Here is a 19,151-nt window from a genome sequence, read left to right on the forward strand (position 1 = left end):
AACTTTAGACTCAAGCTATTTCACTTTCATCACTAGTTGTCTCAGAACTTCACTGGATCCACAAATGTACTTCCTGGGAGAGAAAATGATAGGAAACAGGTCTTTATCAAATATGCATGTGTTCAATCCCTTTTCTCTAAACAACTTTCTGTTTCTATTAGAATTCACTGTTATAATGACATAAATGAGATGAGAAGTTTGACTTTTCCTGGCAAGCAAATTGAAGTGAGTGCAGGTCAACCTCAGTTCCTGCTCATGAGTCCTTGTGCTGCAGCTGGTGTTGCTGTGGGGGGTTTGTCTTTCCAGCCAAGATGCAATTTAGCTTCTCTCGGCCAGCACTGGGGCCTCCACAGCTTAATAACTGCCACTGTTATGAAGTGTTGACAACTAATATCAAGGGATTCAGTCGGCCTGCTAGACCCCCCCTCTGCTTTATTAAGAACCTGAATGCTTTTAATTTCCTTCAGCATGCAGCCTGATTATGTTATATTCTCTCTACCTTTCTCGATCTCTCAGCTTTTACCTTCTTAAGATGCCAACATTCTTTTTTAAATATCCTTGGTTTCTTGCCTTTCTTCCACTGTCAACCAGGTATTTTTCTGTGGGTGGCTATGCCCTCATGTTTTCTCACATTCACTTTTTGTTCTCTTGTCAGCATCAGGAGGAGCTGAGAGTGGCAGCAGCGGGGAGAAGAGTCCAACTGGTGGCTCGTCAGCATCATCTAAGAGGGCTCGAACAGCATATACCAGTGCCCAGCTTGTTGAGCTGGAGAAGGAGTTCCATTTCAACCGGTACCTGTGCCGGCCACGACGCGTGGAAATGGCCAACCTGCTCAACCTGTCAGAACGCCAGATCAAGATTTGGTTCCAGAACCGACGCATGAAGTACAAGAAGGACCAGAAGAACAAGGGCCTGAGTTCCAGCTCTGGAGGGCCCTCACCAACAGGCTCTCCTCCTCTGCCCTTGCAGTCTTCTGCCAGCTTTCTCAATTCAATGCACCCAATGGGAGGGGGAGGTGGAGGAGGCGGCACAGGCTATGACGCGCCATCTCCACCATCCTTTGGCAAGCCCCACCAGGGAGTGTCTTACTCCATGTCCACTGCCTATTCAAATGTCCCCATGAAGGGCTGCCCCCCCCAGCAGAAGTATGGCACCCCAGAACAAGACTATGGTGATCCCCATCCCCACCACAGCCTAGTGCAGGCTAATAGTGCTGGCTATGGGACACCCACCAATATACAGGCCAGTCCAGTCTATGTGGGGGGTGCTAATTATGTGGAACCCATGCCTGGCTCAGGGCCTTCCATGTATGGGCTTAACCACCTCGGCCCCACCCCACCCCACCACCAAACCATGGACTACAATGGCGCAGGGCCCATGTCAGCTGCCAACCAGCACCATGTGGGTGGAGGGGGTCCCCCGGGTCCCTGTGACCCACCTACACACCCGACATACACCGAACTGTCGGCACACCACACCTCGACTCAGGGCAGAATCCAGGAAGCACCCAAGCTCACTCACCTGTAGCAGGTTTGGAACAAAATGACAACATACAAAAAAGTGAAGACCACATCGAACAAATCATGGCTCACAAACAGACTTACACATAGGGAGACTAGTGCTGCAGCAGGATAGCATGAGAGGCAAAAGAAGACTCACAGGGGCCGTCCAGTGGTTTGTCCTGAGCTCTGAAGTCACAAAGGGGAACAGCCAGTGTTGGGTAGTGTTCTGCCACCGCCCTGTTTTCACTGCCTTCATAAAGAGCTCCACTAAATCTGATTAAGACGAGACCTTTCAGTGCTACCTTGAAACGGCAGGTAATTTAATTTTAAAAAGACAGCAGTATCGAGTATCACAGATGAACCCAAACCTTTCATATTGTCAAATAACTTGATGAAAGGCATATCTGCATATCCAATGCTGGAAACAACAGCAGTGTATTATAATGCAAACTCTTTTTTAAAATAGATTTTTCAAACTTATTAAACTAACTAGTATAATGTCTATTGCTCTAACTTTATGTAACACAAACTTTAAGTAACACAAATTTTAAACCATATTGAATCATATTTGAATTTGGATTAAACATTTAACTTTTACTTTAGTGGTATAGTCATTTTAAAAACGAACCCATCTACACAGTATTCCACAGCCCCAGGGAAATGAGGTGTATTGTAGGGAGAGGTCAGGTGTACATTCAGTCCCCATGCTGCTCTTTGCTGCTGCAGACAATGCATATCAAGGAGCTTGTCTTATGGCAGAGATACATTGGCAGCTGTTTAGTATGACAGGATCCACGTTGAGCACCGTTGTATAGTCATTTGTCAGATTGAGACTGAAATGAAAACCACCATGTTCGCACAGAAAAAATCAGGAAGATTTGTTCAAAACAGCATAAAAAAACCCTAAAATTTTTGAATTTAAGACACTTAGCAATAAGTACAACATTATTAAAACTAATTTATTTTATAATTTAATATAATGCTTTCCCAGACTATACAGGTCTCCTGATACTGTAAAAAACTGAGAACTTAGTTATGTTTCTATTTTTAGCCTTTCAAGTAGAAAGTGGGGTGAGGAGTGATTGTGTGTGTATGTTGGGCACGTGAGCACAGCAAATTCTGGAGTAGTTTAGCTACTGTGTATTAAAAGGACTCTTTTGGAGGTAGCATTTAGTCTAAAATTGTACTTTGATACTTAATAGGACACATATATGAACGCAGCTCTCCCCCTTCTAAATGAAATGGTTGAAATTTTAATGCCCAGTTAACAAGGTGGTTAGATTTATGGTGCTGAGTTCTCTTCCCCTCCAGACAACACATGTTGTTGTCAGCCAGGTTGAGCTATGTGGAGGACTCTGTCTCTATACCAGCTTGCGAGAGAGAGAAAAGAAGGAGACAGAGTGAAATGGAGAGCAGAAATATATAGCTGGAGCTGGCAGAACACATCTTCTCCTGCAAAAACCACTCGACGGTCACTGTCCCTTTCTGGCTCCTGCTGTATAACCATCTCAGACCCAGTCTTTACTAACCCACTGTCTCTTGTCTATGGCAGCAGCACATGGGTTCAGAAGGAGGCAAAACCTCCCACAGTTCCCCAGACTACCCCCCCCCCACCACCACCACCACCACCACCACCACCTCCACCCCCTTTCCCAACCACATACACACACATCCATCACACGGACAGCCTACCTATCGCTCGAACAGGGTTTAAGAAGCTATGAGCTCAATTGCTAAAGTACTCATCGACACACATCTGTGCTAAGCTACTTTAGCTAATCACACCTTCATGCACACACAGCAGTGCTAAGCTAGCAATGTTTCATCAACACACCTCCATAGCCAGGGTACGCCAGCTGTTGACACCTTCAAACAAACACACGAGAGGACATGGAAGAAACATTTAAAATTCCTTATTTTAGCACATTATTGACACAGGGTAAATGCGAAAGAGCAGAGAATATTATTTATTTATGTTGAGGTATATCATTGCTGTCTCTCTCTTTCTCGCTCTCTCTTTCTCTCTCTTTATCACTTTGGAAGAGTTAACTTACAATAGAGGACACCGATGCATAAAAGTCCACACTTTCTCCTGTGTTGTTTTGTTCTCACATATCTTGACTTTTAACATGGATACAGGGTATATATTTGAACAAGAAATGCATGTCCCAGAAGTCAGAGCTGCTGTGTAAAACACATTTTTAAAACTACTGGGTTTATTTGCTTGAACCATCAGTGAGTGCATACAGTGCACACAGAGCCTATGCAGTGTGGAACAAACACAAGCAGTGTGCGCTCGACTCTCTCTAAACTTGCTGATGTTTAGGAAGTGAATCCCTGGTTTTGTTTTTAAAAGTGCATGATTTACACAAAAGCTTGCCACATCTGGGCATCATTGTTGCACTTAGAGTTTACATTTTGATGGTTAAAGGTAAAAAAAAAATAATAATAATAATAATAATGAAATCTTATTTTGAAGACGAAAGGCCCTCCAATCAAAGCGTCTTTTGCCAATGTGTGTTCAAGTGAACATTCATATAAAATATTTATTTGTTATAGCCAGTTTAAAAAAAGACTTTCTGTTTTGTATGACTATTATTTATCCTTCATGTATTTATATCGAGAAAAAATACTGTACTTTTTTAGTATTTACCTGTTATGAAAGAAAAAAAAACATTGTTTCTTCTTGTCCATTGTACTAAAGTTACATTTTTTAGTTCTTGTATTTTAGAAGAAAATTAGTAGTTTTTATGTTCCTATACTGACCCTTGTACATAAATGTCCTGGCTTGTACAGGGGAAAAGGCAAGTGTGGGGATTGTTGAACCACCCATGCATAGTGGGAAAATATAGACTAACTATTAGATGGAAAAAAGAACAAGTCTTTTTGGAGAAAAAACAAGTTCTTCTTTTGTCCTTTGTAGATCCTTTTTCTTTCACTGTTGAGAGAGTTGAATGTTGAACAATTCTTTAATAAAATGTTATGTTATTCAGAGCTAGCCTCAGTGTTTTAAGAATCACAGGAGTGTAAAGCTTGATTCATGCTGTTTTGGTAAAAAAAAAAAAAAAAAAGACTGAAAAGTCAGCATCAGATAATGTTAAAACAAGCAGAATACTACTATCACAGTGAAGGTATCAGCAGAGAATCCTGCTCCTCTTATTTAGATTATTATGGTCAAACGAATGCTGGATTTCCTTGGGTTAATATGAAATATCAAATTTACAAATAGGAGATTTGTTGCTAAGATAAAGTTACAATTGCTATGATTATATAAATATGTAGAATGTTGATTATCACAACATATTCAGTATGATTGAAAATTCTTCAACCTACTAAAATCTTTAAAGCCACCACACAAATAAGCAGTTAAAACACAAATCTTATAGATACTGACATGTGTGAAAGACATGCTTGTTATTTTACTTAGATAACGCAAACACAGTGCCTCAAAAATGTCAACACAAAAGAGGAATGGATTTTACTGGCTTTTTTCTAGATGTGCAGTATTTAGGAAAGGTGTCAAATAAAAGTAAAATTCCAAGTAAATTTGCTTTCTAATTCACTTCATACAATCGTTGTTTTAGGTGCTTTTATAAAAGATGAACTCAGAAATGTATTTATGATTAGCCTAGACTTTTTAGTTGGTTAAAGGCACTTTGTGTTGTATGTGTTAAGAGACAGTGATATGAGTGTTTGTATCATTCCATACAACAAACAGTTTTTACTAAGATTGGAGCAACAGTCCTGACCTTTTAATAGCTAAATCTTCACACAGTCTAAACAGCACTTTTGTTGCATTAGTTATAATCTCAATCAGTAAGAATTAGAAGTTAAACATTCACCATCCCATCAGTCTTTCACTGCATTCTGTAAGATTCCGTACTAAAAAGTACCATTTTTTTAAGTGAAATAAATATGCATAAAAATACTTTTAAAGATGAAAGTAAAAACTTGAACTCAGAAACTCATAATAGGACTTGGTACTTGTTTCAAAAGCCTCTAGAGTGCATAATAGTGTCAAAAGGTTAAATCAGATTGAAAATTTGACTGTCAAATTTGTTAGATAGTTAGTATAGTATAGAATATATATAATGTAGATATAATATAGAAACAAATGCTGCTCATAAACCACAGATTAGGTGTGGCCGTGACTTAGTTCAAACAGCTTGTCTCTGATTCAGAGATGACCTGACTCTGGTGCCAGTAGTGAATACTGGGTCGGTGTCTGAGGATAAAGCATCACAGTCAGAAAACTTACAGAATTGTCCAAAAAAGAAAAGACCTTTAGCTTTCAGAAAACCTTCTCGCTGCTTCGCTTTGCTGTACAAACTAGAGAGAAGAAGGGCTTTATTATCTGATACCACTGTAAGAATAGGAAATGTATAAATCACCACCTATTACTCTGCTATTTAGTTGCTGTCTGGTATTAATTGCTGGGATAGCAGCAGCAGCCATCCTTTTTGCTAATATCAGGTGGTCTTAAGGTTGGGATTAATATTAAAGTACAAAACCTTTTCCTACAAAACCTGAAAAATAAGCACCAGATACTGTACTAATGTGTTTTGAGTTTTTGTTTTCTTCTGGCAGCTGTTTTTTTCTGCGGGCTCAAAAAGTTGAATAAAAGAATGAGCACCAGTCCCTTCAGTCAGATGCATTTTGGTGTCATGATCAGTTAGCTGTCCTCTGGCAGTTTGGCTTTTGACACGTGTTCAGCAGTGATTATTGTCACTAGTGGTGAAGAAAACATTCAGTTTTGGTGTGCTGAATCCAGTCATTACTGCAATGATGAAGATCACTTTATAGCAGGAAGGCATTCAGTAGCCAGGCCAAACAATTTGATTTATTTTGCTTCACTGCAGCTCTCCTTAGGTATCAGTGTTTATCCAAATTAAGTAACAATTTGGCTTGACGCAGTACCAATACTAAGAATTTTCCATTCCTTTTATGTATGTATGCATATTCTTATTTATTTAGTGTTGTTCTTACCACTTTTCCAAGGTGACGAAGAAATCTTCTGATGCTAATTTAATGCCCCCAGCTTTAAATCAAAAGACAGATAAGCGCTCTGACACCTCAGGATGTTAATCAGTCAACAGAAAATACTGGCTAGTGTGCAAAAATACTGAAATCCAGTGAGTGAAAACTCCAAACAACAGCTATAGGAACAATGAAGCTGACTAGGAGGTTGCTGGAGTTGTGCAAGCTATGTATACCCATAGAGCAATTTCAATATTTTCAACAAATCCTCTCTTAGGCATTTGTGGCTAATGCTTTCCTCTTTGAAGATTTCTCATCTTGCATGCAGCTCAGCTATGTGTCAGCTGTGTGTTTATGACTAAAAAAGCCCCGAGGACTGCGCCTCGGCTCTATCACGTGATCGACCCCCACCCCTCTTCTCTCTCTCTCTCTCTCTCTCTCTTTCCCTCTCGCACCCGCGTGCTTGGAGGGCTGAGAGCCTCATAAAACTTGAGACATAAATCAGACTCCCATAAATAATGGCCGCACTTCCCTTTACATCTCCGTTGGACTAACAGACAATAAAAACACCTATAAGCAGAGATTGGATCTAATTTATTGCCTCATAAAAACAGACGGAGAGCTCGGATCCGCTTTAGCAGCGCAGGCACTACTGAAAATCGTCCAGCTATTAGTGTAGCACACTCACAGCTACGTAAACACGCACATTTCTCCACTTAGAATCTTTTGATTTTAATGTGTTTTGTTAGACAGAAGATGTGACAAAGCCGTCATCGTGTTATCATCCAGTATTGAACTATTTGACTACAGAAATGCTATTCTGCACATAGTATTTGTACGGTCATGATTGAATTAGAAGTGTGTTTACTGTAGTATTGGTAGTATTAAAAGAAGGAAAAGTACAACAACCTGGTCATTAGTGAACTATGAAAAATTTGAAGTTACCGAGTCTTTTCTCACGTTACATGTTTAACCAGAAATTGGGCTTTAGGCCAATCAAAATCTCAAATAATATTAATGAAAAACTGTATTTGAGATAAACAAATAAAATGTTAATATTGTCAGTGGATTAACTAAAAATGTATTTTCGTAATAATCAATTGATAATAATAATCAAATAACCGATTGCCAAAAGCGTTATTAAAATAAAATAAAATAAAATAAAATAGAAATTACACGTTCCCATCTTCAGTCGACCAATCCACGCTCTTCAGGTCTTTACTGGCATGTGGAAAAACGTTTTCTGCTCGCCACAAAATCTTCATATAAACTCCCAATTCTTTATCAAAATTTTAAAAATATGCATTCATATATATTATTAAAAAATAATTAAATTAAAAAAGAGAGAGAATGAACGCTGCTCGCTCAGCAACTTGTGTCTGCCTTGTGGGCTTGTGTTTTCCGTGCCCATACAGCCTCGGCCTACTCACTGCCTGCGCTCAATGGCGTTTCCTCCCACACACATTTCTGCCTTTTTGCTGCCTTTTTCTCTTTCTTAGAGCCTGGGGGTGAGGCAAAGCGACTTGGAAAGAAACGGGGCGGGGGGGGGAGCTAAGAACTTTTCAGTCTTTTATTTCAGTCATATCCATAATACGTCGAATCGAGCCCCGAAAGGAAGAGAAAGAGTGAGGGTGGATTTTTCCTTGTTATTTAGGGAGAGAGAGAGAGGCTGCTGTCAGACTCTTTGCAGCGAGAGAAAGATTGATCACCGCACTTCGTTTTCTTCCACTCGGGGCTATTCGGGCCCTCCCCAAAATATTCCCAGCTAAACAAATGACCGCTTCTTGATCTCTCGCAAAATCTACATGTGCGTCCTGTTGAGTCTAAAGGCCACTCTCACTTACAGTTACCATTTATACTGCTGCTGTATTCTTTTTATCATAAGAAGTAGAGTAGCGTTCTCTCCTTTTTCCCCAGCTGGGTGAAGCGACCTCGCTGTGAACTCTCCCTCTCCCTCTGCGTAAACACGGCGAACATTTTAACACCGTGGAGAGAGGGTGGGAGAGGAACCGTGGTATCTTGCAAGAAGAATTTTGGAGCCTCTCTGAAAAGGTTATTTTAGGGTAAGATTATATTTAGACCTTGTTTAAAGTTTCCTCCCCTCTCATACACACCACTACGTAAATGTGATATCTATTAGATATAAAAATCGCACACTTACACATCAGTAGGCTCCCCTCACTGTCTGTCCTCAAATCTAAGCTATGCTCTTGTAAACTGTTCCCTCTGCACTACCGCTGAGCACAAATCTTCATCGTCCACTCTTCGTGCGCTTCTGCGCCATCTAAAAAACTCTCAGAATGTTCTAAGCGTGACATTTCTACCCTCTGTCACACCTTCTAAGATTAATGAGCAGCGCGTTGTAAACAGGAGACATATTGTAGACGGTGCTGGCCGGCTCCATACACCTAACCGTCACCACATCACCCAGAAGACGGGGACAACATGCTCAAGAAGAGGATGCTCTATTGTTTGTGCAGCATCACCGGGCCTGGATGCGCCGGCCAGTCGCCCACACTGCGCACATGGCGAATGGCCACCGTATCGGGGCTTTTTTTCACGCCCTGTTAAAATACAACAATGGCAGCTACCCTGCGAAGTAGTATCCTGACACGACATTTGATGGAAAAAAAATAATAATGCTGCTTCCCACAGCCATCACAGCCGCCTGGCCTGGGTCCAGGATTGGCTGATTCGGATCACGTGGCCAGGAACTGGCTGCAATTTCGCCCCATAGTTCTTCAGTTTAGACTACCCAGGTCCCCACACGCTAGTAATATCACCAATATACACAATTATTATATAGCCACGGTGTTTACGCCATTGCGGTCGGGAACCTACATGTTCGTGCGTTTTTTTTCAGTTGATTTTTTTGTGAAGCCATAGTGTGTTGCGTGCGTGTGCAAGGGTGCGTGCGTGTATGTGTTTTTGTTGTTGTTTCTTCTGTTTTTATTTTTGGGGAAGGGGCTGTTCGGAGGGTATCGCCGTTTCGGGGTAAAAGCCCGTTTGAGAGAGCTATGAATTTTGAATTTGAGAGGGAGATCGGTTTCATAAACAGCCAGCCGTCCCTAGCAGAGTGCCTGACGTCCTTCCCCGCCGTCCTGGAGTCATTTCAAACTTCATCAATCAAGGAGTCGACAGTAATTCCGCCTCCCTTTGAGCACACCATCCCCAGCTTCAGCCCCTGCACAGCCAGCCAGCCGAGACCAGCTGCGAGAAGCCAGCAGAACCGGAGAGCCTCCGCCACTAATGGCCTCCAGACGCATCACGGAGCCGCCCAGCAGCCATACACGACCGGCCAGGCCCCCGCCCCGGCCACGGTCACCCCGACCGGCCCGATTGCCCACGAGTTCCCCTGGATGAAGGAGAAGAAATCATACAAGAAGTGCCCCAAGCCAGGGAGCAACTCCAGCGGTACCGGATCCATCATCCCCCCCGCCTCATCCTCCCCGTCGTCAACTGCCTCTGGGTACGCTTCGGCGGGCATCGAGTCACCCACAGGTCGGTATGGTGGGATGCCGGGTAACAGCGTGTATAGCTGCATGCATGTGTGTGGTAGTGAGTAAGAGAGTGTGCAGCATGTTCTGTTCTTTTTTTACTCGCATCACATTTCCAACAGTTATTACACCCTGCGTGGATATACTTGAATGACATTGTCTTTTCCCCCCTCCGTGTGTGTTTGTGTGTGTTTTGTGCAGCGCTGTGTCAACAGGGAAGCCATATCTAGACCACTGCATTATGCTGCAGTGCTTTGCACACTCTTTCATCATGCATTAAACAACCCATTAACGTCTTACAGATAATCCTTGTCAGTGCGGATCAATACGTGCACGCCAGCCATACTGAGGGCAGATCTTTTACATAGGCACTAAATAATTTAAGAACTTTCGAGAATCGAAAATGTATTAATTCCATGTATAATTATTTGTCTTGCGTAAAAACACACACGGGAGTTTTTTTATTTCTCTTCTTTTTTTAAAATTTCATGTTCATCGCTTACATATTTGCTATAGCATATATCGCTTTCAACCTTCTTGGACGATGTGCAGTAGCAGCATGGTCATGTTATTATAGATTCATAACACAAATGAGAAGGTCGCCATGTTGGATGGAGGTGGGAAAAAATAATGGCGAGATAAGGACAAAATACGTTTGGGTGTGGAGGTGGTGGTGGGGGGTGTAGGTTTCGTCCCCACAGGAAACGCACTGCACACTATCTGATTTTGTGGGATTCAGGTTATTTCTATCTCTCACACTGAACTCTCTAACAGTCAATGCATTTTTCAAAATAAATAAATAATTTTGCAAATAAATAAGTAAGCAAACAAACAAATCGATGAAATAATGAAAGAAAGTAATTCCAGTTTTCCATTCTTATCCCCACACATTTAGAAATCTACCTCGTATCAATTTTAATGGGAATTTCTCGGCAAATTTTCTGCCTTCTTTTCTGAAGTACGAAAAAATCAAATCGAGCTTTCAGTTGTGTTTCTGACAAATACCGCCACATTCGTCTAAAAAAAATTCCCACATTTCCACACGCATTTCCTTCTAGCTCCGTGATTTATTCGTGTTCCTCTCTGATCACAGAATGCAGAATCTCATAGCCCTCGCTGATTTACAAGACACAGAAGCACACTTTCATTGATGACATAGTTATCTTTCACTCTTCTGAGTGACGGTTGCTACTATAAGTGGAAGGTATATTTTTTAAAATATTAGTATTAGTTCTTTTTTTATTACAGGCGAGGAGCCAAGGTGAGCTCGGCGACGAAGTAGCGTATTTCTTGCAGGAAAAATAAATAAATATATATATGGGGTTTCATTTATTGTCTTTGTTCCTGTCCAGACCCGAGTCAGGCGGGCCTAGACGCTGGAGGAGCAGGCTCCCGCCGGCTGCGCACCGCCTACACCAACACGCAGCTGCTGGAGCTGGAGAAAGAGTTCCACTTCAACAAGTACCTGTGCCGGCCCAGGAGAGTAGAGATTGCCGCCCTGTTGGATCTAACCGAACGGCAGGTGAAAGTTTGGTTCCAAAACCGGCGGATGAAACATAAGCGGCAAAACACGCACGGGAGCGGAGGAAGCCATGAATCCAGCGACACGGGAGGCTTTGAGCCGCTCGAAGGCGCTGACGCCTCCTCTCCGTATTCAAGCCAGCCTCTGGAAGCATCTGGCACAGGGGAGACTGCCTCGGAGGGAGAGCCGGGAGGCGGCAATCCATCTTCGGCCGCCTACGCTAATGACAGTGGGGACAATGCACAGCCCACACCAGAGGAGGGAGACCGTTTGAGTATCCCCGAGCAGCCACCGCTGTTTACGGCATCGGGGTGCTCTGACTCTGCGACGGCTCGTCACTCTCCGCCGGCGTTGGCGGTCACCAACTCTGCTGACAACCCGGGCCTGATGCAGCTGAGCGAATCCGTGCCTGGATTAACAGCAGCTCCCGAGCAGCAGGACTCCTCAATTACACCCACAGCTTCATCTGCTCCTTCTGCCGTATCTTCATCGTCCACCCTACCCGACCTCACCTTCTTCGCCGGGGACCCCTGCCTGTCACCCAGCCTGCAGAGCACCCTGGACAGCCCTGTGGATTTCTCAGAAGAGGACTTCGATCTGTTCACAAGCACACTGTGCACCATAGACCTGCAGCACCTCAACTTCTGAGACCTCGACACAAATTGAAAGTAGGGTCAAATAAAAGCGAGTGGGGCAGTGGGCAGAGGGGCCTGCGTTAATGAGAAATCCAGCAGAGGACACAACACTTATTTATTTAACAGAAATAAAAGAATATTAAAGCTTTTCGGCAACATTCCTGAAACCTTTCTCCATTAAAATATGTTTTTTTTTTTTACATATTCTTCTTGCTTTTTTGGAGGGCATCATAGTTTCAAAGAAATCCAATTAATTTTTCACTTTAAAACATCGAAAGGATTTTTTTTCCCCTCCTTTGAAAATATGACAATATGTGGATGTATTTTTTGTACTTCACTTTCTCGGTTTGGAATTTTTTTTATTTTTATTATTTATTTATTTCTTCTTTTTTGGGGGGGGGGGGGGGGATGTAAATCAATCCTTATGAGTTTGTGGATTTGTTTCCTCTAGTTCATCCTGGTGCAGCTTCATGGATTCTTAAAAGCTTCTCAGGAACTGTTCACGGAGTCTGTAGGCGCAGATATCTGGACCGTTTTGACAAAATCCAAATGGGACAATGAATGAATGAATTCTCTCTTTGAACGGCACGACGCAGAGAGAGGGAAGCCCTGCTGATGACCGGAGGTTTAAACACTAGTTTATTTATTGAGATTCTTTAATAGTGAAAATCCAAATTATTTATTGTACATATATTTTCATAGTGGAATAACAATAATAATAAAAACACAAACATTTATACTGTGCCCCATGTTTTTTTTTTATAGTCTCTGAATTTATAAATTAGCACATTTACGTGTGTAACCCTAACACATAGTATGGATTAATTTATTTGACAACACTAAATAGGTTAGAACGTTTTTAGACCAACAACCTACAAAATTAATTTTTTACAACACAATTTTTTACTTGTTTATTTATTACAACTATTTTTAATTATTTGTATTTTTATATATAAAGCCTATATACATGCTGTGTTTTTTGCACGGATACTTTATACATTATAACCACCTCCAAAGCAATTGAATCCAATACACTTTTCAAATTTCTCATTTCAATTCCAGTTTCAATTTATTTATTTTTTATTAGATAAGGATTAAATAATTGACCTGTTAAAATTCCTAAAATGCTTGTTTAGTTTTTCCAACTTAAAGACTATAGCCTAGGAAACTATGTATAGCTAGTGTGTTTACATGGAGATAACCTTGATAAATGGGAGCAAAATAACACATTTTCCGGAGCTCCTTGCCTTCATCAGGTGTTAGCTCAGCACGGCTAGCTCTCTGAGTACAAGCTAAGGGTTAGCACAGCGTGGCCCTCCTCCACCATCACCACCACCACCAGCAGCAGCTATTATTACAAAGTAGCAACAACAGCAGTGCTAAAAAACAATGTAGCCTTTTTTACTGACAGTGAGTGGAAGAATAGCAAGGCTCACCTGCTGCTGTAGTATGTAAACATGGAAGTTAATCCCTGATTGGCGTCCTTTTATTAAAATGTGAATGTGAAGTTAACCATGAGTGTGTCTGCCATTAGTGTGTGCGTGATTGCAAAGCTGCTCCTCCTCCCGCGGAGTCAAAATGGCGCTGAAGACAAAGCAGGATGTGAACAATAAGCAGTAGCAGCCATTACAGGATGATCAGCTCAGTGTGACAGGCAGGATGTTTGTGTGAGGACAGCGAGCAGAAAGGACAGAAGAAACATTTTATATTTATTTTAACAAAGGATTATGGTTGACTGTTCCCATCTTATAAGGAAAAAAAGTAGAGTATAAGATGATAATGGCAACAAACTAAAAAAAAAAGCTTTATAATTATTTGAATGTAAAAAACAAAGCATATCATACATACATATATATACATATATAAAAATTGTAAAAAAAAAAAAAAAAGAAAGAAAAAAAGAGCTGCATTCTATTACACAATAATAATAATGTATAAAAGTTATAATCTGATAATAAAATGTATTAGTTGCTAACATAATTAAAAAGTCCAAAATATAAATATGTTGTACCAAATTTAAACCATTTTTGGCTTATTTATTTGAAACAATAAACTGCACAGATCAAAACTGTCCTGTTCATGCTTGCCTGTGGGTATGAGCTGTATTTCTTTGTCATTAGAAGAATATAAAAATTTTCAGAATCAAATTTTTTAAAAATCCGGTGTCAGATTTTACTTTTCATACAGGGCATGTGCCCAAGTTAACGGGCATTGATGTCCATTATTAACCTGCCACAGTCAGTAAAGAACATTTCACATTAACATCTTACCATCAGCACATTTGTTACACTTGGGCACCAGTGGCCTTGACTCTAGGTTTAAATAAAGTAGATCTTTTGGTGAGTTTTAACCCTTGACTTAACTCCTATTGGTGAGCTGTATTGTTTTTCTGTTTTTTCTTTCTTCTTTGGTTATATTTACTTTGATAGCATATACTCTCTACCCCATGCACGATTCATATATATATATATATATATATTCCTAAAATTCACCATAAAAAATAACAGGAAATGGTATAGCGTGTAACCATCAGCAAAAAGACAACACTGTTTTCACAGTGTCTTAGTAATGACAAAATAAACAGAGACAGAAGCAAGTGAAGTCTATGCATGTAAGTACAAGTTGTAAAATGGATAGATGTATAAGAGTGATTCCCATGGGAACCAGCAGGTACAACAAACACCATTTTTCTAACAATAGTGTTGGGTGAAGACACTGACACTGGTATCAAAATGTTCTGCATCAGCTATCCAAATTGTTCTTAAAACTCTGCTGAATGACATACTGATCTGAGTAGCAATTGTGTTTTCACTTTCTGTAACCGCAAACTGCAATGTCACATGCTGAAATTATTTTGCAAATATGATAAGATGACAAAATATGATGAGGGGGAAGATGTAGGGGTTATTACAATGTCGTTACACAGTCAATATCCACCTCAACATCACCACATCCAAACACCATATCCTTTATTTTTAAATTAAAGCAAAAGTCTCAGTTAAGGAATCTGACACTTATATAGCACTTTTATATTCTAACTGAGCACTCAAATTGTTCTTTTAAAAAATAAATTAATATTTAATATTTAATATTTATTGGCTAACGTCATTCCATTCCAACAGGACTCCATTAGAGCCTTACCTAGATAAATATAAACACCTTTACAAAAGTCTCCCTTCTTCTTTCATTCAGTTCCAGTATGCTGTTAAATTGTAAAGAGTTTGTCTATATAATATCCGACCAGATGCATTGGTTTAGATTATAGAGAGGAAGAATCAGACACTGCAGCCATGCTTCAAATTAAAAAATTATAACAAATTATCCCAAAATACAGATGTTTAGAATGTGCATAACGTTTTGGACATGGGAACATATCCTGTGTGTCTGTGTGTGAACAGATGACACATGCACATTTTAGCAGGTTACCTGAAAAATAGACAGAAGCAGCTTAAAGATGGACTGACCCTTACAGTCCATAGTTCTTATTTGATCATACTGAACTCTCAAGCCCTTTTGAACGTCCATAGATATCCACAGGAATGCAAGATAATTTAGTTTCTAATGCTCAGAAATTGCCCAGAGCAGAACGTCTACATGTGTCACCACTAATACCCAAACACAGTTCCATGCCTGTGCCCTGCAGCAGCACATAGGAAGAAACACTTGTTGCGCTAGAATAGAGCCATGAGGAATATGACTGACTGAAGGCACTGTGAATTTAATTTTACTGCTTTGCTGTTTTAAACAAACCCTTTTAATACCAATGCTAAAAATTCTGCTATACTTCTTAAGACACTCAGCTAGAATTCATATTGTTTAATTTAAAGCTGTGGTAAAAGCTTTTCGATTGAGCAATTGCTTAACCCTCTGAGGTCTAGAAGCACTGTCATCTATAATGACTCCAACCCCAACTCTAAACATATCCCTAGGAAATCAGAAAAAAATTAAATGTCATTTTAATAAATTGTTCTCCCTTGTCTTGGAAATCAACAAGCAAAGAAAATAATCACTCTGACACAAATCTCAAATTATCCACACTGTTGGATCTGTTTTCTGTGATAAAGAGTTTGCGCAGGGTTAGGGTTAACATCTGTGATGACTTAGACCTTAGATGGGTAAAAGAACATTTCCAAGAAAATCCTTTGGTCTCTTTGTTTTGTTAGTGTTTAAGGAAAAACTAACATTAAAACAGTCCCGACTTGAAAAATGGCAAAAAAAAAAAAATCATATTTTGCATGGTTGAATCTTAACAAGGTTCCAAGTAGCGCTTTAAGCACACAACAATAAGAAACTGGAGTGAGATAAAACATTTTTTTGAACATGCAATTTATTGAAAACAATAATAATTTTACAGCTGGTCAAACGTTTAGGAACACACCTCCAAAAAACCCATGCCTTCCCCCCACCCACCCAGAAATCAAAGCTCCAAACATGAACTCATTAATGACTAGCTCCACCATTATTGTTAATCACTTCAAAAATTAATTGCAGCATCAGTGATGCAAGCGTTTCCATGAGCTGAGTGGGAACATTTCTCCAAGTGGTGAAGACGGCAGCACGAAAGGTATCCACTGTTTGGAACTTTTTGTCCAATTTTGTAAACCTCCCTTGCCATCCATCCCCAAAGGTTCATGAATCCACATTTTCACACAGATTTGGCCTTTTAAAGGGATGTGGTCCTAAACTTCTGATCAGCTTTAAAACAGCTTTTTTCAGTTTAAGCATTGTTTTCAGTAAATTGTGTGCTCCAAAAATGTCTTGTCTCATTCTCATTTCTTATTGTTCCATGTTGAAGCTCTACTTGGAACCTTGTTAAGATCCAAACATGCAAAATATGATTTTTTGCCATTTTTCCAATGGTCTTAAACTTTTCATCGAGGCTGTATAAAGACCAGGCACAGGCCTTATGACAAGCTAAATTACACTGTACCATAAAGACAAGAAATTAAGAGATGTGCACACTAAGCAGTTTTGTGCTTTAAAGGTTTTTGTTTGTTTGTTTTTGGTAAGAGCAGTTTGAAAAAGTTCTTGGTAGGTGTGGTTGTTATGATGTGTTTGTCTCACCCTTCCTATATTGTGAATAGTGTATATGTCAAAATATTCAATCTTATCTTTATGTCTTAAATAGAAAATGGACTGGTTCTTTTATAGTGCTTTTCCACTCTACCTGAGCACTCAAAGTGCTCTCATACAACATGCCTCGTTCACCCATTCACAGCCACTGTTTTTGTGTTTAAGTATTTACTATTTTATACTCACTCTCTAATAGATGCATTGGAGAGTAGCTTGGAGTTGATTACTTGTCCAATGATATTTGGCACCCACAGTAAAAAAAAAAAGAAAAAAAAGTTAAAGTTAAAAAAAATTTTTTTTTTTTTTTTAAGTTAAAAAGAGTATACTGGTGCTGTAACTGATTTTATATAATTCTTCACCTTTCATAACTACACTGTGGTTGAATGACAACAATTAAACAATCTTAAAGAATGAGAGCACACTTCCTGTGCCTCAATATTTAATTCTGCTAGGTTACTACTGTGAAACAGTGCACAAGTAGTCTAGCTCTACCAGGATGGCATGTCCATAGGTACATTTACAAGAAGCAGGACAAGACAGGATCCTCAGTTGATGTCTGATGTATACAGTTGATGTCTCTGTATACAGAGACATCAACTGAGCCTCAGGATCAATGTTTTTGTGCAAGGAGGAACAGAGCAAACTCTGCCAGTTTTTTAGTGGGACATCTCTCACAGTCCAGCACCACGCAAATTGTCTGACATTCCCCAAAAAATACTGGAGCTGGCTGGTCTGCCAGTGGTATCTTGTTCTTTTCACAAATAAGAAAAGGTCCACACAATTTCAGACAAGATGACATTCTGCTACTTGCTCAAAGTGTTTTTCTTCCTTTTATCATCTTTTGCTAAGATTTATTTGTTGAATTAAATAAAAAATAAAATAAAAAAAATAGTAGTCAGTCACTAAACAATGTACTTTACATATATATATATATATATATATATATATATATATATATATATATATATATATATATATATATATATATATATATATATATATATATATATATATATATATATATATATATCACCAATAAAAGCAGCAAAATAGTGGCAAATGCCGGATGGATGAATCTGTGTAAATCCAAAAAAGCATTTTTACTGAATACTAACTATTGTGTATAAGTAGCTGAAAAGCTAAAACTACTAACATCACCTGAGTCATTAGCTTTGCTAGCAAGCTCACTCCTCTCTTGATATAATAAGAGGGAAGAGTTGCTTCAATAGTTTAATAATAGTTAGCAGACAGCTCTGTTAACTATATGCAGTGTGTCAAGGTATATTGCTGGAGTAAAGACTGTATATTACATTAGAAAGCTATTGCCACTGAACTTAAATTTGGTATACTTGCTTTGCAGATGCAGCATGTTTTGTTGTGCCTGCTGGGGATTGTAAATGGTCCTTTTGCCTCCCTCAGAATTAGTTACTGATGTTTTTACAACAATTTTAAATTCCTTTTTCTGAAAGTAAACACTGGTTGGTTTTGTAAGGTCCATGTGCGGTCCATTTCCTATAATCTGCAATACTGCAAAAAGTCTGCAAAAGGTTTTCCCATGTCCATTATTATTATATTATTATGTTCATAAAGCACAAGGTCCAGTTAGCTTTGCAAAAAATTGCTGGTACAAATGAGCTACTTTTTACTTTCTTACTTACATTTCATAACGTGTACTTTTTCACTTTTATTTAAGCAAAGAATTTGAATCAGTACTTCAGTTTTTACCAAAGTATTTCTAATATGGGTGTCTGTAAGTACAGAGTGTCTGTACTTTTGCCACCTCTGGTACCGATGCCATAAAAAGGTTATAAACAGCAGGAGATTTGTGTGGAACTCCTGTTTTCATCTCCTGTTCGGATATTCACTCATGTGTCATTCTACATTGCATACTTATTATAAAGTGCTTCATTAGGAAGGAATGGTTTCTCAGTTTACTCTTCTGCTG

General features: G+C 39.6%; 2 protein-coding genes across 7 annotated transcripts in view; both read left to right on the forward strand.

Annotated features, from left to right (window-relative positions):
* hoxb3a (homeobox B3a) overlaps nt 1-19,151 on the forward strand; it is a 108,619-nt gene that overhangs the window by 74,541 nt on the left and 14,927 nt on the right. For 5 of the 6 annotated variants that reach the window (XM_086287835.1, XM_086287838.1, XM_086287836.1 and 2 more), the window contains one exon: nt 656-4,500. In XM_086287835.1, the coding sequence (XP_086143961.1) occupies nt 656-1,527 (872 nt within the window). In that variant the 3' untranslated portion in view covers nt 1,528-4,500. Of the gene's footprint in view, nt 1-655; nt 4,501-19,151 lie in introns of those variants that run through there. The other variant, XM_086287840.1, reaches the window with a different exon arrangement.
* On the forward strand, nt 9,008-12,488 carry hoxb2a (homeobox B2a). The gene is made up of 2 exons (XM_086287833.1): nt 9,008-9,980; nt 11,329-12,488. The coding sequence occupies exons 1-2, from the start codon at nt 9,497-9,499 to the stop codon at nt 12,144-12,146; spliced, it is 1,302 nt and encodes a 433-aa protein (XP_086143959.1). The 5' UTR covers nt 9,008-9,496; the 3' UTR covers nt 12,147-12,488.

Source organism: Aulonocara sp. 'chitande type north' Nkhata Bay, linkage group LG4 (assembly GCF_057382095.1).
Source record: "Aulonocara sp. 'chitande type north' Nkhata Bay isolate Kocher_YH1m ecotype deep benthic linkage group LG4, A_spYH_male_GT1.1, whole genome shotgun sequence".
NCBI classification, from domain to species: Eukaryota; Metazoa; Chordata; class Actinopteri; order Cichliformes; family Cichlidae; genus Aulonocara; species Aulonocara sp. 'chitande type north' Nkhata Bay.